Source organism: Myotis lucifugus, unplaced genomic scaffold (genome assembly GCF_000147115.1).
Source record: "Myotis lucifugus unplaced genomic scaffold, Myoluc2.0 scaffold_703, whole genome shotgun sequence".
NCBI classification, from domain to species: domain Eukaryota; kingdom Metazoa; phylum Chordata; class Mammalia; order Chiroptera; family Vespertilionidae; genus Myotis; species Myotis lucifugus.
The window spans coordinates 189,104-206,292 of record NW_005871751.1 but is presented as its reverse complement, the minus strand read 5'-3'; the positions used below and the strand labels follow the sequence as shown (position 1 = coordinate 206,292).

General features: G+C 38.6%; 1 protein-coding gene across 2 annotated transcripts in view; it reads left to right on the top strand.

The window, feature by feature from the left end:
• Positions 1–17,189, top strand: part of RTN3 (reticulon 3) — a 41,117-nt gene that overhangs the window by 9,788 nt on the left and 14,140 nt on the right. The window contains exon 2 of one of the 2 annotated variants that reach the window (XM_023746594.1): positions 9,092–11,185. The exons of the other annotated variant lie outside the window; for it this stretch is intronic. Within the exon in view, the coding sequence (XP_023602362.1) occupies positions 9,092–11,185 (2,094 nt within the window). The remainder of the gene's footprint in view (positions 1–9,091; positions 11,186–17,189) is intronic. 2 annotated transcript variants of the gene reach the window in all.

Here is a 17,189-nt window from a genome sequence, read left to right as displayed (position 1 = left end):
TTGTTGCTTCTAAGTGATAATTTGTTGCTTTTAAAGGCTGCTAACATTAGATCCCCAAACCCTTTATAATTTGCCTCACTGTTTTTGATATCTTGTGGGTCAAATTACATTAAAAGATAGATATTTTCTGAGTGTTAGAAAGTAACTGAAACCTACAAAGTGATTCTTGACATCTGGAACCTGACCAGAATGATATTTTTTGAAGGGTTTTTCCCCCCTCATTGGAAATTAAATAATTTAGGTAAATAGATACTACATTTATTCCACTGCAGACAATAAACCAGTAAAAACACAATGTAAATAGAACAAATAATTGTATTTCTCTACTGTAAATATTTCAGATCTTTTAAAATACATTCTTTGGCCGTAACCGGTTTGGCTCAGTGGATAGAGCGTCAGCCTGCGGACTGAGGGGTCCCAGGTTCGATTCCGGTCAAGGGCATGTGCCTTGGTTGCGGGCACATCCCCAGTGGGGGGTATGCAGGAGGCGGCTGATCGATGTTTCTCTCTCTCATCGATGTTTCTAACTCTCTATCCCTCTCCCTTCCTCTCTGTGGAAAATCAATAAAATATATTTTTAAAAATAAATAAATAAATAAAATACATTCTTTGTAGTTATAACTTTCAGTCACCTTTTGAGAAGATAACTATCATAGATTTAAACGTTATTTTAATCCCTGTTAGAAAAAATTACACATACAAAGAGTTATTTTGAAATCAATAAGCATGTCCTTGGATGAGGTTTAGGGGGAAAAAAGTTATTTTGACCAGTGCAGATTCAAGATAGTGTTATTGCTAAAAGGGTATTGTACAAAGTCAGTTAAAAATGTCAGATCCCTGAAGGTGTTCCTGTCCAGCCTCTATTATGGTATTTTCTTTTGCAAAATACAAACACGCGCACACACACGTGCTCCTTGCTCGCATAATGGAAAAGTAACCCAGTTAGTACTCTACTTCATTGGCAGGCCTAAAGATCAGCCTGTTCAGTTGTTTGAGGTAACGCCTTGGCAAGTGACTAGGTGTGCTCTAGGATAGCCAAGACTGTTGCTTCTAGTGTACCTTAATAAAAATAAGGAAGCCCTGGCTGGGTAGCTCAGTTGGTTATAGTTCATCCTGATAAACCAACGTTGCGGGTTCAATTCCTGGTCAGGGCACATACAAGAATCAACCAATGAATGCATAAATAAGTGGAACAACAGAATTGACGTTTCTTTCTCTCAAATCAATAAATAAAAGTAAAATTTAAAAAGGGAAGAGTGGGCTAGAAGAGGTCAACAGGAAAAGGGGGGACATGTAATACTTTTAACAATAACGATTTTTAAAAATAATAAGGGAAGAGGAAGTTGATGGTGTCCTTGATTAAAACCCCTGGAAGAATAGCTGAGACCAGTCCAACCAATAAAGGCCTTTCAGAGTAGCTGCTGCCACCAGCAGACACCTTGAGTCCATCATGGCACTAACCCAACTAACGTGTCTCTGGCTTCCATATCCGGAACCTAATGCCGTGGAGAACTGTGCCTCACTTTTGTGTCTATCTAAACCATACTAAGCAATATGTAGCAATCATTAAATGAGGCATTTTCATATTTAAGAATGACATTTTAAATCCTGGAATATATACTTATCACTATTGGGCTTCAATGAGATGCATGTACCAAAAACTTATTAATTTGGACCGAGTAAAGAAAGGCAGTTTAATATTTCAAAAAGAAATTATGTAATATTTATTAAGTTGTACTACTTTGAGGTATACAGCTACGTAAGCTAACAGTTTACAGTTTTTGAAAGCTAATGAATAGATTTGTGATGAGAATGTCAGTGGAATAATCCTCCTGAGTAGGTCTTTTGCTTATTGACTCCTTTTTTCTCATTAAAGAATTAAATTTCAGCCTAATCTCTGAGCATTTCAAAATAAGGGAGTAAATTTTGATAATGTTTTTCTGTACTGTAAAATAAAGATATTAACAGATGTGTAGATGTAGTATGGGGCTAATTTTTATTGAGCTTATATGATGCTCAGTACTTTATTTTTTAAATTTATTTATTGATTTTGTTCCACTTATTCGTACATTCATTGGTTGATTTTTATCTGTGCCATGACCAGCAGGGGTCCTCAAACTACGGCCCGCGGGCCACATGCAAATACAAATATTGTATTTGTTCCCGTTTTGTTTTTTTACTTCAAAATAAGATATGTGCAGTGTGCATAGGAATTTGTTCATAGTTTTTTTTTTAAACTATAGTCCGGCCCTCCAACGGTCTGAGGGACAGTGAACTGCCCCCCTGTTTAAAAAGTTTGAGGACCCCTGCCTTAGCATATCAGGACGATGCTCTGACCAACTAAAATATCAGGCCAGGGTGCAGTACTTTAATGAATTATCTCACTTAATCTTCATAGCCAATTTTATGGAGTAAAAATACTATTCTTTTACCAATTGAGGAAACTGGAGTTTAAAATGGTGAAATAACTTGCTCAAGGTCACACTGTAAGTGACAGACCTAGGATTCAAAGCCCATGCCCATAACCACTACCTAATGTAAAGATGATAAAGTATATTAATTGTATTTTAGGGTTTACAGGTATTTTTAGAAATGTCATTTTGAGGTTAATGTTAAAATCATAAGAGCAGAAGAGGCAGAAATTAGTAATTTAACCATATTGCTTTTAGTTACGCAATTTAATGTCATTTGAGGGATGTATTCCTTTCATCAGATACAAAATAAAACTGAAATTTGGGTTCTACTTTTGAAACCTTTGATAAAAGTGTAGGCTTGAAAATACTATGATTTTATTTAGAAGACATTGAAAGAAAGTAGGTAAAAATAAGATTGGAGAGGATTTTTTATCTACATGCAGAATTGGAAGTGCATTTGCAGTAATCAACATTTATATTCAATTTGAGTAACGCAGTAGGCGTCTGGAATAGGAAGTTATACACTAAACTTTGGGGCAAGCATTGAGGGGGAAATTTTGCCAGTTACAGCCTTTTTTTTAACAAAAGCAAAACATTTTTCTTTGTACAAAAGAGACTTTTTGTTTAGGATCTAGCTTGGCTGCAAAGTGTCTGCTGGCTAACTTCCTATTTTGATGCTGCTATGGCTGAAAGTTGCTGGTGTTGTTTTGCACGAAAATTTGTCTTTCTTGTTTTGTGAACATGAGAAAATTCAAGTGTAGGAAAACCTATACCTGAATATTTCAAGCCTCCCTTGTATGAATAAGCATATAGTATGTATGTGAAAAGTAACTTAGTGGCTACTTACAGGCTGGCAGTCTTTCTTCACTGATGTGTATGGTTTTTCCAAGTTGCAGGTATCCTTTTACTTAAAAGTAATGAATGCCTAAGGAGAGGGGGGAGTAACTAGTGGCAACTATAACAGATTTCTAAGCTATTCATTCTTCTTAGGGAGAACTAAGGGACAGTTTGGGGAACAAGAAACAGTAGATAGAACATATTTTGAATCGTAGAGTAAATGTATATGGTTTTCTTTAATTTGAATAATTTACTTGATGTTATAAAGCATTCACTTGGAAGTTTTTTCATAATGTCATTTTTAACTCCCATCTTGTTCTGTAAGATAAAATACTCTGGGCATAGAAGAGGAAAAATTCTTCAATTCTCATACCATATTTTCTAGCTAAATGGCACTCTTCTTATTCCAAGCAAAATTCCAAGTTACTGTACTTTACAGTTAGTATAGAGATTATTTAAAGCAGCACCAAGGACAACACCTGTCCCATCCCCTACTAACCTGCAAGTTGTGCTCCTGGACAAAGATGACTCTGGTGAAGAGTGAGAGTGTCAGTGTCACCTGGCATTTTTACAGGACTAGAGTTCTGATATGCAGCTCAATCTTCCTGCTCTTTTAGAAACGAATAAAATCCAGTCAAGGTGTGGTTCTCAAACCAGGTTCATTATCTGGGAAACTTGCCATGCAGATTCCTGAGCTTTATCCTCCTCTGGAATCTCTGAGTCAGTAAATCAGAGATTAAACCAGGGAAGTACTAGTGCAGTACCAGTCATTGCTCTAAAGTTTGAAAGGGACTATAAAAAATGGTGCCAAAGGCTAGTTTTGTGCTAGGTTATTAAATCGCTCAGCTAGTCGGACATTGAACTAACATTTACTTTGACCTTGATAGTGATAAAGATCATTTGCTGAAACATTTTGTTCAGGAAACTTATCTTTCAACATTGGCTTATAATTTTTTTTATATATATATTGAGCTGCCTTAAATGTCTTTATCCGCATAGAACCTAGCAGTTCTTGGAATGTCATAGGCATTTGGTTTGTACTAACTGATTTAGAAGTTGCATCACCCAAAATTTGAAATAGATGAAAACTCTTTAAATTCCTTTCTTTTATTTGTGAATGGTAGGAGGAAAAGTGTCCAAAGCCCGGAATGAGGATTTTCTGTATTATATACCAGGTGAAGGTGGTTATGATTTGACAATATGTCTTTTTTCTCTCCCCTAATAAAAAGGCAGCTGGTCTGGAGTCTCTATGTCAGGCGATTTTTTTTTTTTTTTTAGAATATGGTGTTTGGGGACATTTATTGAGTGTCAAATACTGTTCTAAGCACTTCACTTGTATTGACTCATTTAATCCTGACAGCAGTTCTTGAGTTAGGTGCTTTAGTATCCCCTCTTTTTTAGATGAGATTAAGCAATTTGCCAAGGCCACGTGATTAGTAAGTGTGATGAAAGGATCTTGCATTTTTGGCTTGGGAGTGGTCTAGAAATTTAGACCATGACTGCCAACTTAATTTCCTAGTCTTATTTCAGAAATGGAGACTTATAAGAACTTAGAGTTTAAGAAGATAAGGGTAACCAAGGAGCTCAGTACTGGGTCATTTTGGGGACATTCTATGATCATTGAGTTATGACATTTTTCTCTTACCATACGTTGCTTCCCTTCTAGTAGATGTATAACCCTTGTTTGTTAATAGAGTAGTGCCATCTTTTTAAATGATGAGCATTTTTGAAGATGAATGTGCACATTGAATCTCATTATAGCAAATAACTAGAATAAATTCATGATGGGGGAATTTTTTGACAGACATTTGTTCTGAGTAATGTTGAAAGTTTCTTGTATTGCATGTGAAGGGCTATCTTTTGAAAGAGGAAAGGGTAGTGGACATTTTCTGAGATGTAAGATAACCCGGAGTTATTTCATCAGGCAGTTTTACAATGTATAGTGTTTTAAAAACGAGCAATTTTCAAACTCCCTAGAGTTTTCTGCCATTTTATCAGGACAGACTTGGACAACACCAATGACTTATTAAGTGCCATACTGACTAATTGGAAGAGTCTTTGCTTATGGTTAGCTGTTCTAAAAGACTTACTACATTCTGGCCTTCATTCTATTTAATGTTTTCATTTCTTTATAAACTCTACTTCCAGCCCATTTTTCCCATTGTCTTGGTACAACTCAGGTCTGTCCAAGTTTGTTAGGGTTTTAACTAGCCAAGGAAATGTTTTTTTCATATTATAGAATCTTTGGTAAAATGCTTGCAGTCGCCCTCGCCGGTTTGGTTCAGTGGATAGAGCATCGGCCCACGGACTGAAGGGTCGCAGATTAGATTCTGGTCAGGTCAAGGGCAAGTACCTTAATTGAAGGCTCAGCCCCTGTCAGGACTCATGCAGGATGCAACCGATTGATGTGTCATGATTTCCTCTCTCTGTCTCTCTCCCTCCCTTCCACTCTCTAAAAAGTTAGGGTATTTTTTTAAATATATCCTCATTGATTTCAGAGAGGAAGAGAGAGGGAGAGAGAGACAGAAACATCAATGATGAGAGAAAATCATTGATCGGCTGCCTCCTGCAGGCCCCTTCCCCCCAATGGGGATCGAGCCCACAAGCAGGGCACGTGCCCTTGACCCAAATCAAACCTGGGACCCTTCGGTCCACAGGCCAATGCTCTATCCACCAAGCCACACCAGCTAGTAAAAAGTTAGGATCAACAACCACCACAACAAAAACGCTTGCAGCCTCAGGCAGTCATGGCATTCAGTATAGGACTTGTTGGTATTGTGAGAGTAAGATTTCTGACCTAATCTAACTTTATTTCAGATTATTATACACTTCACTCAAAACTTTTAGAGTATTAAGAGTTCAAGAAAGATAGGAGAGAAGCAAGACTTGGGCAACTGACAAATTTGTGTCCTGACATGCTTGCCATCCCTCCACCCCCGGCAAACTGTGTATTCTTTGATTAGCAATCAATATAAATTGCTTTCTTTTTCATTTCATCAAGGCCACCACCACATCATCCTCATTTCACCTACTGGTTTTGCTTATTGTTTGTCTCCTACTCTGTATTGTAAGCTTCACAAAGGCAAATAATTTTCTGTTTTGTTCAACTGTTTTTAACCTAGTTTCTAAAACAGTGTCTGCTACATGATAGGCACTCAGATTTTTGTTGAGTTATTACTAACTCATTTTGCTCACTTTGGCCTGTAAAATGACAGGTCTGAATCATCTGAAATCTCAATCTCTATAAAACAGATGGGCTGAGCATTCTCTGATGGGGAGTCAGTTTTATACACCTCAGAGTTGTATTCCTGTTTGAAGAGAGAGGTTCCAGTTTTACCTTAATCCAGATTTAGTACATGGAATGTTTCCTGGTAGAAACAGTAACTAGTAAATTCAGTAACAATACATAGCTCATATTGTGGAATATTTCTGACTTAAATGTAGCCTATAGTTCTTTAAATTTCAGGGTTTTGAACCTTTTAACCTATAATGCTGAGTTCCTTTATATCCTTAATCCAGTCTTGCTGAATATCATACTTTATAATGATAATGATACATGTGACCATGTTTATTTACTACATTAAAACTAAATTTGAGCCCTAACCGGTTTGGCTCAGTGGATAGAGCATCGGCCTGCGGACTGAAAGGTCCCAGTTTCACATCCCCAGTAGGAGGTGTGCAGGAGGAGGCTTATGTTTCTCTCTCATCCATGTTTCTAAGTCTTATGTTTCTCTCTCATCCATGTTTCTAAGTCTCTATCCCTCTCTCTTCCTCTCTGTAAAAAAATCAATAAAACCTAAATTTGAATTGCAGCTTATTTCAAATATTTTCTGTATCACCACACTTTTCTTTAAAAGACTTTATATATATATATATATATATATATATATATATATATATATGTACTTTTTTTTTTTCTGGAGTGAGAGAGAGAGAGTTAGAAACATCAATGATGAGAGAGAATCCTACATGCCCCATACCGGAGATCAAACCCACAACCTGTGCATGAGCCCTGACCGGGAATTGAACTGTGACTTCCTGGTTCATAGGTCAATGTTCAACCACTGAGCCACTGAGTCCTAGAATAGTATGCTTGTACCCAGATTACAGTCATACTATTCTAAAGGCCCGATTCCTATTACATCAAATTTCAGTGATGTCTTGAAATAGAGGAACGTTATCTGGCATTTGGGAACACTTTTATAATAGTGGAACTTATTCATTGCAGTAAGATATTCTTATTTATTTTTGAGTTATAAAATTATCCTACATAATAAAGAGCTAATATGCTGATTAGACCTGATGGCAGAATGACCAGTGGGCAGGACCGCGAGGCAGCTGAGGCACAAGGGCCAAGGCAGCCGGGCCGCGAGGGCCGAGCCCCTCACAGGAATTTCGTGCATCGGGCCTCTAGTTTTGAATAAAGTAATAATTTTTCTTTTGTCTGATTATTTAGCTTCTCACATGAAAAAGAACATAAGCTGAATAAGGGTAATCCCAAATGTTTTTCTCTTTCACATCTTCCCAATTATTCACACTCAAGGCTTTGCTACCTTGGGTCTACTTAAGTCTCACCTGTTCAACCTGAACCTTTGATTCATTCATATGGAATGATTTAAGACCTTTTGTTCCAACTCTAAAGATCCAGCAATGTGGAAGAATGCACCAAGACAACGCCTGCCCTTGGAACAGTTGTTTTTAATCTTTTTTCCCCAGTAAAAACTTGCTAGCTTGGGCAGTTGGAAAGCAGTGTGCTAAATCAATGGCTACAGTGGTGTTAATAACTGGTAAGCCTTAATGTATACTTTTTAGAAAGATATTTTCTGTTTTAAAAGGATTTCTGGAGTTATCTCTTAAGAAATCAATTTGCATAGTTCAGTTTTGGTTGAATTGGCAAATCGGTGGTAGGATTTTGGAGCAGGCAAGCTTTTTCAGTACCTTTAGCTTAAAATGTTGAGGCCATCTGTACATGGGACCAGTCTTCCCAATGGATAGAAGAGAATAATTCTAGTCTGATTTTTAGGCTCAGAGGGATTCACTGTATCTCCTAAAAATCAAAAAGAACTCTAGTCACTGTTTGTTCTTCTCAGATTCTAAGACTGTAGCAGTGGATTTATAGAAGCAGTGTCTTCTGAATTGTTCAGTTTACAGATGAGAGTTTATCAGTACTTCATAACATCAAGTTGTTTTGTATGGATGGCGTTATTTCTGTTAAATAGCTCTACCAAAACAAAGGAGGGGAACTTTCCCAGGTGTCCCAGTCTCATCTCTTCTTTATGCTTTCCCTTTACAATAGAAAAAGCAGACTGAAAAGTATTTGTCATGATTTTTTGTCATTTGCAGTTTGTAGCATGATGTGGCTTTTCTGTTTCACCATTGGCAATTGTATGCATGTCTTATAGGATAACTGTTGGCATTGTTTTTGTTAAATATTTGTGTGTGTATATATACATCCTGTGTGTATATATGTACTTTAAAAAATAAAACGCATGCTGCTTGGCCTGACTAGCTAATGTGTAATTGTACTTGGTAAACAATTCTTTTCTTTCAAATTTCAATCATAGAGGGTCTCTGCTCTGATGAGCCACCTTCAGAAATTAGGACTTCCTCCTTTTTTGCATCTTCTGAAATACATAACACTGACCGTACAATACTCCATGGAGAGCAAAGCAAAGAGTTAGGCAGCCAGCCTATTTTAGCCAAAGAAGGAAAAGGAAAGGACTGCTTGGCTCTTCTAGATGTGAAAACGATGGAAAAGCCTCAGGGGACCAGTAAAGACGGAGCCAACTCCCCAGTTTCTGTTGCAGAAGGAGGTCACTGTAACCATCCTTCCATCCCAGCCAGTTTCCCAGATCGTCCTGCTTTTCTCTCAGAGAAAGTTGTTCAGATGGAAGAGCAAATAAATAAAAATCAAGAGTTCAAGAACCTAAATGAGATACCAAGTAGGGACGACAAAACTGCCTTGGATGCTGATGACAAGTTCATTTTGCTAACTGCCCAGAAACCTCCCACTGAGCCGTCTAAGGCAGAAGGCATTTGTACGAACTCCTTGTCCCCGTGCAGAGTTTCAGGAGGTGGTGTTATTGAGAAGGACTCCCCCGAATCACCATTTGAAGTAATTCTTGACAAAGCAGCATTTGACAAAGAATTTAAAGACGCATATAAGGAGAGCGCAAATGGTTTTGGTAGTTGGGCAATGCACACCGATAGAGAATCATCTGCAGACATTTCAGAGTCTAATGACAAAGTATTTCCACTAAGAAATAAAGAGGCAGGGTGTTACCCAACCTCTGCATTGCTCACTAGACAGTTTTCACACACAACTGCAGCATTGGAAGAGGTGTCTAGATGTGTGAGTGATATGCATAACTTCACTAATGAGATACTGACTTGGGATTTGGTTCCCCAAGTGAAACAGCAGAGTGATAAACCTGACTACGTCACCAAAACTACAGGACTTGACATGAGTGAATATAATTCAAAAATTCCAGTTATAAATCTGAAAACTAACACGCATCAGAAAACTTCTGTGTGTTCTGTTAATGGGAGCACTCCCATCAGTAAATCAACAGGGGACGGGGCAGAGTCATCTCTCTCACAAGAAAATGCTGTCATTAGAAAACCTGTACCGGGCTGTCTCAATTCCATGGCAGACGTCAGTAGTAAAGGTGTGCGAGGCAATGTGCAGAAACAAGACGACACACTTTCAGCGTTACCTGTGTCTCCGTTTGAGAAATGTGTCTCTTTGGGTTCTGGAGGGGCCACAGTGAAAGTGCTTTTACCCGATGGCCCCCTGAAAGGCGAAATGAACTGGCAGAGCTCTGTGTTGGGAGAAGGGACAGAGGCTGATAGTTCTGGTGAGTCTGATGACACAGTAATAGAAGACATCACAGCCGATGTTTCATTTGAAAGTAGCAAAATTCAGACTGAAAAACCTGCCTCCACTTCAAGTGCTATTGTAAAAGCAGATGAAAGAGAAGTCAAAGAAATTCTCAATTATAATAGGGAAACCAAAACATCTGAAACCTTTGAAGGGTCTGTCAGTGACTCTGAGCCAAAAGTTCAGCCTGATTTTCTTAAAAGAAGTCCAGCCAGTATGGTGGCATGTTCCCAAGTACATGATATGATTGTCATGTCAGGAGATGTGAAGCAGTCAGTCAGAATGAGTGAAACTACTCCTGCTGAAAAGGTTGTTATAACTGAGGACCCAAAACTTCCTTCAGCAGCATCTTCAAATCATTTTAATGAGACTGAATTCTCACTAAATGTGACAGCCTCTACCTATTTGGAGTCATTACATGAAAAAAATATTACAGATACAGATGATTCTTCCCCAGAGGACCTGATAGCAGCCTTTACAGAAACCAGGGAGAAAGGAATAGTAGATAAAGATAAAGATAAAGAAGATAAAGATAAAGGAAATGTATTTGAAGCAACATCAGAGAAGACTATGGATTTCAGAACAACTCTTCCTGTAGAAGTCTTGCATGAAAGTGAGTCAGGTGGTTCTGAAATTAAAGACCCAAAAAGCAAATACTCTCAACAAAACAAACAAACAAGTGGAAGTGAGCTTTTGGATGTTTTCCCCACCCACGGTACTTCAGTAGCATCTCTCGACTGGGAACAGGAACAGCTCACAATCAGAGCCCTTAAAGAACTGAGTGAAAGGCAGGGTGAGAAGTTACCAGATAAAATAGAGTCTCCTTCTGAAGAAATACTCAAGCAGACTTTCACATTTGCTCCAGAATATTCTCAGCCACAGAGATCGCACGATGTCCTAGAACATGCCGATGTCAAAACTGGATCTGACCTTGGGATTTCTGAAAAGCCCACTGTTATCAAAGAAACTACTAGCATAGATTTTATTTCCAGCCTTAACAAGACTGAACTGGTAAACAAGCATGCCCTAGCAAGACTTCTGACAGACTTCTCAGGTAACCGTTTCCATTTGAAATACTGCATGCGGTTAATTCTGCTATGATTACTTTATCAGAGTGCCATTTTTCTTAGTCTCTGATTTATATCACCAGATTATGGCTAGGATAAAAACACACTGTAAACTTGGGAGAGGAAGGGTTGTTGTTTTTTTAATGTTTGCTTGGTTTGCTTATACAAATATTTCCCAAAGCAGACCAATTGTTAAAGTTAATATTCTAAAAAAATATTTTTTTATTCCAGTTTTTTCTAGGTTCTCCTTTCCTTATTGGTTGACCCTAGGGTGAACACTGCTTTTAAGAATCTCTTGCCAGACAGGCATGGCTGGGTGGTTGAGGGTCAACCTATGAACTGGGAGTTCAAGGTTCAAGTCTTGGTCAGGGCACATGCCTGGGTTGCGGGCTCGATCCCCAGTGTGGGGTGTGCAGGAGGCAGCCGATCAATGATTCTCTCTCATCACTGAAGTCTATCTCTCTCTCTCCCTCCCCCCTCCTCTCTGAAATAAATAGAAATATATTAAAAATATGTATATTTTAAAAAGAATTTTTTAGGCTCTTATTTACAAAGCTTATTTTAAATCTTCATAATAATAACACTATTTAGCACTTGAGTTTTTTGCTATGGGCCTTGTGCAGTCTATTTGGCAATCAAAGATGAAGGAATTCCTGCTGGGATAGACAGTAAATGAAACTTTTAATTAATTTGATCTTATGCCATAGAGATTTTATGCTCTGAAAGTAGGTAACCTGTATTCTAGTACTATTTTGTGAGTAATACTTAAGACAACTTATGTGTCCTTCTACTTTGGACCTTACTTAATATTGTTCAGGCCGAACTCATTATATGGTACTAGAAGCCCTCCCCTAATATTCTGTTTATTTAAATGATTACTTTCCTAGCAATTGACCCTCAGTTAAAATGCTGTCTTTTCTAGAGTCTTGGAAAGTGTAAGAAAAAAAGGATATTTAAAGCCCTCCAAAAGGGACCATCAACCTCTAACCTGATACCAAGTTCTGTACTTCCTTTGTGGTCAGTGTTAGGTGCATTGTGGGGATTTGTGGTTTTTCAGACTTTTGACAATCCCTTTTTTCAAATGAAATCATAGAGTTATCTAAAACAAAAGTGAGATTTTTGTTAGTATAAACTTATGCGTGATTATACCACTTACCTTTTTTTCTGTAAGGTTTCTTTATGCACAGAGTGGGGAGGGGCTCAGACCTTGGCAGCTGGTTTCCCCTTCTTACAGCCAGAACACTGCTCAGCTCCTCCTACTGGGCTGCCCTTCATGAGGAGCAAATCTCACAACTCTCGGACCTCGTCCCTCACCAACTTGCACTACTTCCATGTGCTTGGTGAGGTGCCCATGTTCCTGGCTGTGCCTCGGCTTCCTGACATTCTTGGTCACTTTGTGGCCCTTGTTGAGGGCCCAAGGCCATAGGGTACCACAGAGCTATGGCTGCTGTGGCAGAAGGGCACCATTTACCGTGTATAGAGGCATTTCTTCGCTGAAGACCATGCGCAGATAACTTGATCTTCCTAAATTTTAATCCTTGCCCGGTTGGTGTGGCTAAGCCATTGAGCGTTGACCCAGGAACCAAGAGGTTACTGGTTCTACCCCAGTAGGGGGTGTGCAGGGGGCAGCCAATTGATGTTTCTCTGTCATCGATGTTTCTATCTCTATCCTTCTCCCTCCCTCTCTCTCTAAAAAAAATAATAACATATTTTTTAAAAATAAATAAATTTTATTCCTTAAAATAGAGGTAGTAATTTATAATAGTATTTTAAAGATTAAATGTGAAAATGCAAGTAACAGTGCCTATGACATAGTAAATATTAAGTGAATGCATTGTTCATAATTATCAGTGAAAACATGGAGGATTTTTTATAAACTCAAGAATTTGAAATGGCAGTGAAGGATAGCTGTTATTCTCGAGTAATTGAAGATTATTGAACTTGGATTTAGGAGTGCCATATTCTCCCATTTACTGTGTCTAGAAGTGTGACATTGAACAATCTGTAAAGTGAGGATATTGAAGTAGATGATCTTTTTTTTTTTTTTAACACTAAGCAACCTACAGTGTTGTTTTTTAGTAGATGATCTTTAATATCATTTTAGTAATATGATTCTCTGACTCTGGTATAGCTTAGGTTTCTACATGAGTTGTTACAATTCTTACAGTAGTTCCTTTGAGTGATGAGGCATATGATAATTAGACTATAAGAACTCCAGTGTCTAATTCTGGCAAGTTCCTGCTTTAGTGTGACCTTAGACAACCGGCCTAACTGGTTCAGCATCTTCCTTGTTAATATGGTGGTAATTATTTTGCTTTACTTTATAGTGTTGTAGTATTTAAAGTTGTTCGTAACTACTAAGTAATTCCCAGCTGAGTTATTTAATCCAGTGTGAGAGATGAAAACGGCTATGGAAATTTAGGATATTTGTCACTGACAATTCTATGATTAGTAGATATTTTTAGATGATAATTAAGGAAGACCAGTATAATTAGACTAAGAACATGACAGATCTTCCTTTGTGGGTTTCAGAATTGAAAACCTTTTAAAATTGTCTTACTTTATGAATAAATCTCTTCAAATGTAAGCTACTTCAGTAAGATGTATCAATCTCTAGTTCTTTTCCAGGTGTACAAGGTATACATTCACCAATATAGACAGTATGCTAGGCCACAAAACAACTCAGTAAATTTAAAGGACTAAGATAATATCAAATATGCTCTAAGAATATAATGAAATGAAATTTTAAAACAGGAAAATAAGATACCTAGGAAAATTCCCAAATATTTGGAAATTAAGCAAAGACACTTTTACATAATCTACGGCTTAATGAAATCACAAGGAAAATTTTTAAATATTTTAAACTGAATGACAATGAAAATACAATACAGTGTATCAAACTTGTAGAACACAGTGCTAAAAGGGAAACTTATAGGTCTAATACTTAGATTAGAAAAGAAAAATATCTAAATCCAATGTCTAAGGTTTCCACTTAAGAAGCTAGAAAAATGCCTGGCCGGCGAGGCTCAGTGGCTGAGTGTCAACCTATGAACTATGAGGTCACGGTTCGATTCCTGATAAAGGCACATGCCCAGGTTGCCAGCTTGATCCCCAGTGTGGGGTGTGCAGGAGGCAGCCAAACAATGATTCTTTCTCATCATTGATGTTTCTCTCTCTCCTTCTCCTCTCCCTTCCTCTCTGAAATTAATAAAAATATATTTTTTAAAAAAGAAGAAGCTAGAAAGAGAACTAAGTAAGCCCAAAATAAGTAGAAGGAAGGAAGTTATAAAGGTAAGGGCAGAAATCAATGGAATAAAAAACAAAATTAAGGATGTCAAAATTTGGTTTTTGGAAAAGATCAACAAAGTTGATTTCTTGATTAATCAAGAAAAAAAGAGAAAACAGATTACCAATATCAAGCATGATAAAGGGATTATTACTTGAGATCCTATTAAAAGGATAATAGAATATTATGAACTTTATGCCAACGAATCCATCAATTTAAATGATATGGATAAATTTTTTGAAAATTATAAGCTTACCAAAGCTAACACAATTTCTATTAAGTTTTTTTTCAAAAAATCTTACCCAAAAAAATGTCCAGGCTCAGGTTTTACTAGATTCTTCCAGGCATTTAAGGAAAAAGAGCACTTTTCAACTCAGACTAGTATATAGTAACACCAAAACTGGACAAAGATATTACAAAAAAGTTTATAGACTAATGTTTCTCATGAACATAAGATGAAAAATTCTTAAGACATTATTAGCAAATCAAATCCAACAATATACCAAAAGGCTAATGCATCATGGCTAAGCAGGGTTTGTTCCAGGAATACAGCTTGTTTTAAGATTGGAAATTTAATAAACATAATTTACCACATTAACATAACAAGAATAAAAACTATGTGATTATTTCAATTAATACAGAAAAGGCATGTGAAAAACATCCTTATCTGATTTAAAAAAAGGTTTGGGTTTGTTTGTTTGGGTTTGGTTTTGGGGTGTTTTTTTGTGTGTGGTTTTTTGTTTTTTGTTTTTGTGGTTTGGTTTTTTGTTTTGTTTTTCAGCAAACTAGGAATAGAAGGTAATCCCAATCTAATAAATTGCATCTATTTTTTTGTTTTGTTAATCCTTACCAAAGCATATTTTCCCCCAGTGATTTTCAGAGAGAGAGGGAGAGGGAGAAGGAGAGGTGTGAGAGAGACACATCAATTGGTTGTCTCCCACACGGAGATAAAGCCTGCAACCAAGGTATGTGCCCTTGACCAGAATTGAATCCGAGACCCTTGAGTCCACGGGCCAACGTTCTAACCACAGAGCCAAACTGGCTAGGGCTAAGTGGCATCTATTGAAAAGTACAATTGATGTTGTATTTAATGCCAAAATATTGAGCATTTCATCCTAAAATTGGGTAAGGCAAGGGTGCTCACTCTGGCCATTTGTATTCAACATCACAATGGAAGTCCTACCCGTTGAATTACAACAAGATATAGAAATAAAAGGAATGAAGTCTGGAAAAGAAATTGTTAAACTGTCTTAATTTACAGATGACATAATTGTTTACATAGAAAATGCTAAGGAATCTACAAAGCGACTAGGAGTAATAAGTGAATTTAGCAAGGTTATACAGGATATTAGGTTAATACACAAAACTCAAATGTTTTATTTATTACTAGAGGCCCTAGCAGCTGCCAGCTGCCAGCTGGGGCCTCCCTCCCTTCCCCTGGCCGGCCCCACCTCCTGGTCGAGGAGACAGTTTGCATACTACACTTTTATTATATAGGACTAGGGGCCTGGTGCATGAAATTTGTGCACTGGAGGGGTGGGGTTCCCCTCAGCCCAGCCTGCCCCCTCTCACAGACTGGGAGCCCTCAGGGGATATCCTACTGACGGCTTGGGGAGTGGGCCTAAGCCGCAGTCTGGCCTCCCTCTGCAGAGGCGACCAGGCTGATCAGGGAAAGGCGCCAGCCCCATCACCCCACTGCTGCAGCCACTGCCAGCCACCGCAGCCGCCAAGGTGTTTTCATCAACACGATCTCCAGTCCCTTCACCATGAAAAAATGACAACTTTCTTTAGGCATTTTCAAGATGTGTCTTTCATAGAATATGACCTTTCTTTTTTTTATCCTCACCTGAGGATATGTTTCCATTGATTTTTAGAGAGTGTGGAAGAGAGAGGGAGAGACAGAGAGAAACATCAATGTGAGAGGGACACTTTGATTGGTTGCCTCCTGCATGAGCCCTGACCTGGGCCCCGGCCAGGGAGGAGCCTGCAACCTAGGTACATGCCCTTGATCATAATCGAACCCGGACCCTGCGGTCGGCATGCTGAGGCTCTATTCACTGAGCTAAACCGGATAGGGCAGTATATGACATTTCTTAGCCCCTCCAGCAGCAGACCTTCATTTGTTCCTCCAGGAGTGTGGTGGAAAAACCCTACATCACCTTCTTGGATTCTTATAACCCAAGTTACCAAGAACACCGCAAGTGGTGGCGTACAGGGAGCTTAGCCAGTGAGTGGTCAGAAAAGGTGTTTATGCTCGAACTGGTTTGGCTCAGTGGATAGAGCGTCGGCCTGCAGACTGAAGGGTCCCAGGTTTGATTCCTGTCAAGGTACAACCAAGAATGTACCTTGGTTGGGGGCACATCCCCAGTGGGGAGTGTGCAGGAGGCAGCTGATCGATGTTTCTCTCTCATCGATGTTTCCAACTGTCTATCCCTCTCCCCTCTTCTCTGTAAAAAATATTAAAAAAAAAAAAAAAAAGAAAAGGTGTTTCCTCTGCAGTTCATGCACAGAGAACCCTCTTCGTTGTGTCCACTGGCTAGGGGCGTGTCCCCGACGCAGGGGGGGCACGCCCCCAAAGCCAGCAGCCAGCCCCACGTGTTGTGGGCACCAGGCTTGGGGGCATGCGGAGACCCTGGGGCGCGCATAGGGGGGCCGCTGGGTCTCCGCACGCCCCCAAGACCAGAGATCAGCCACTCGCGTTGTAG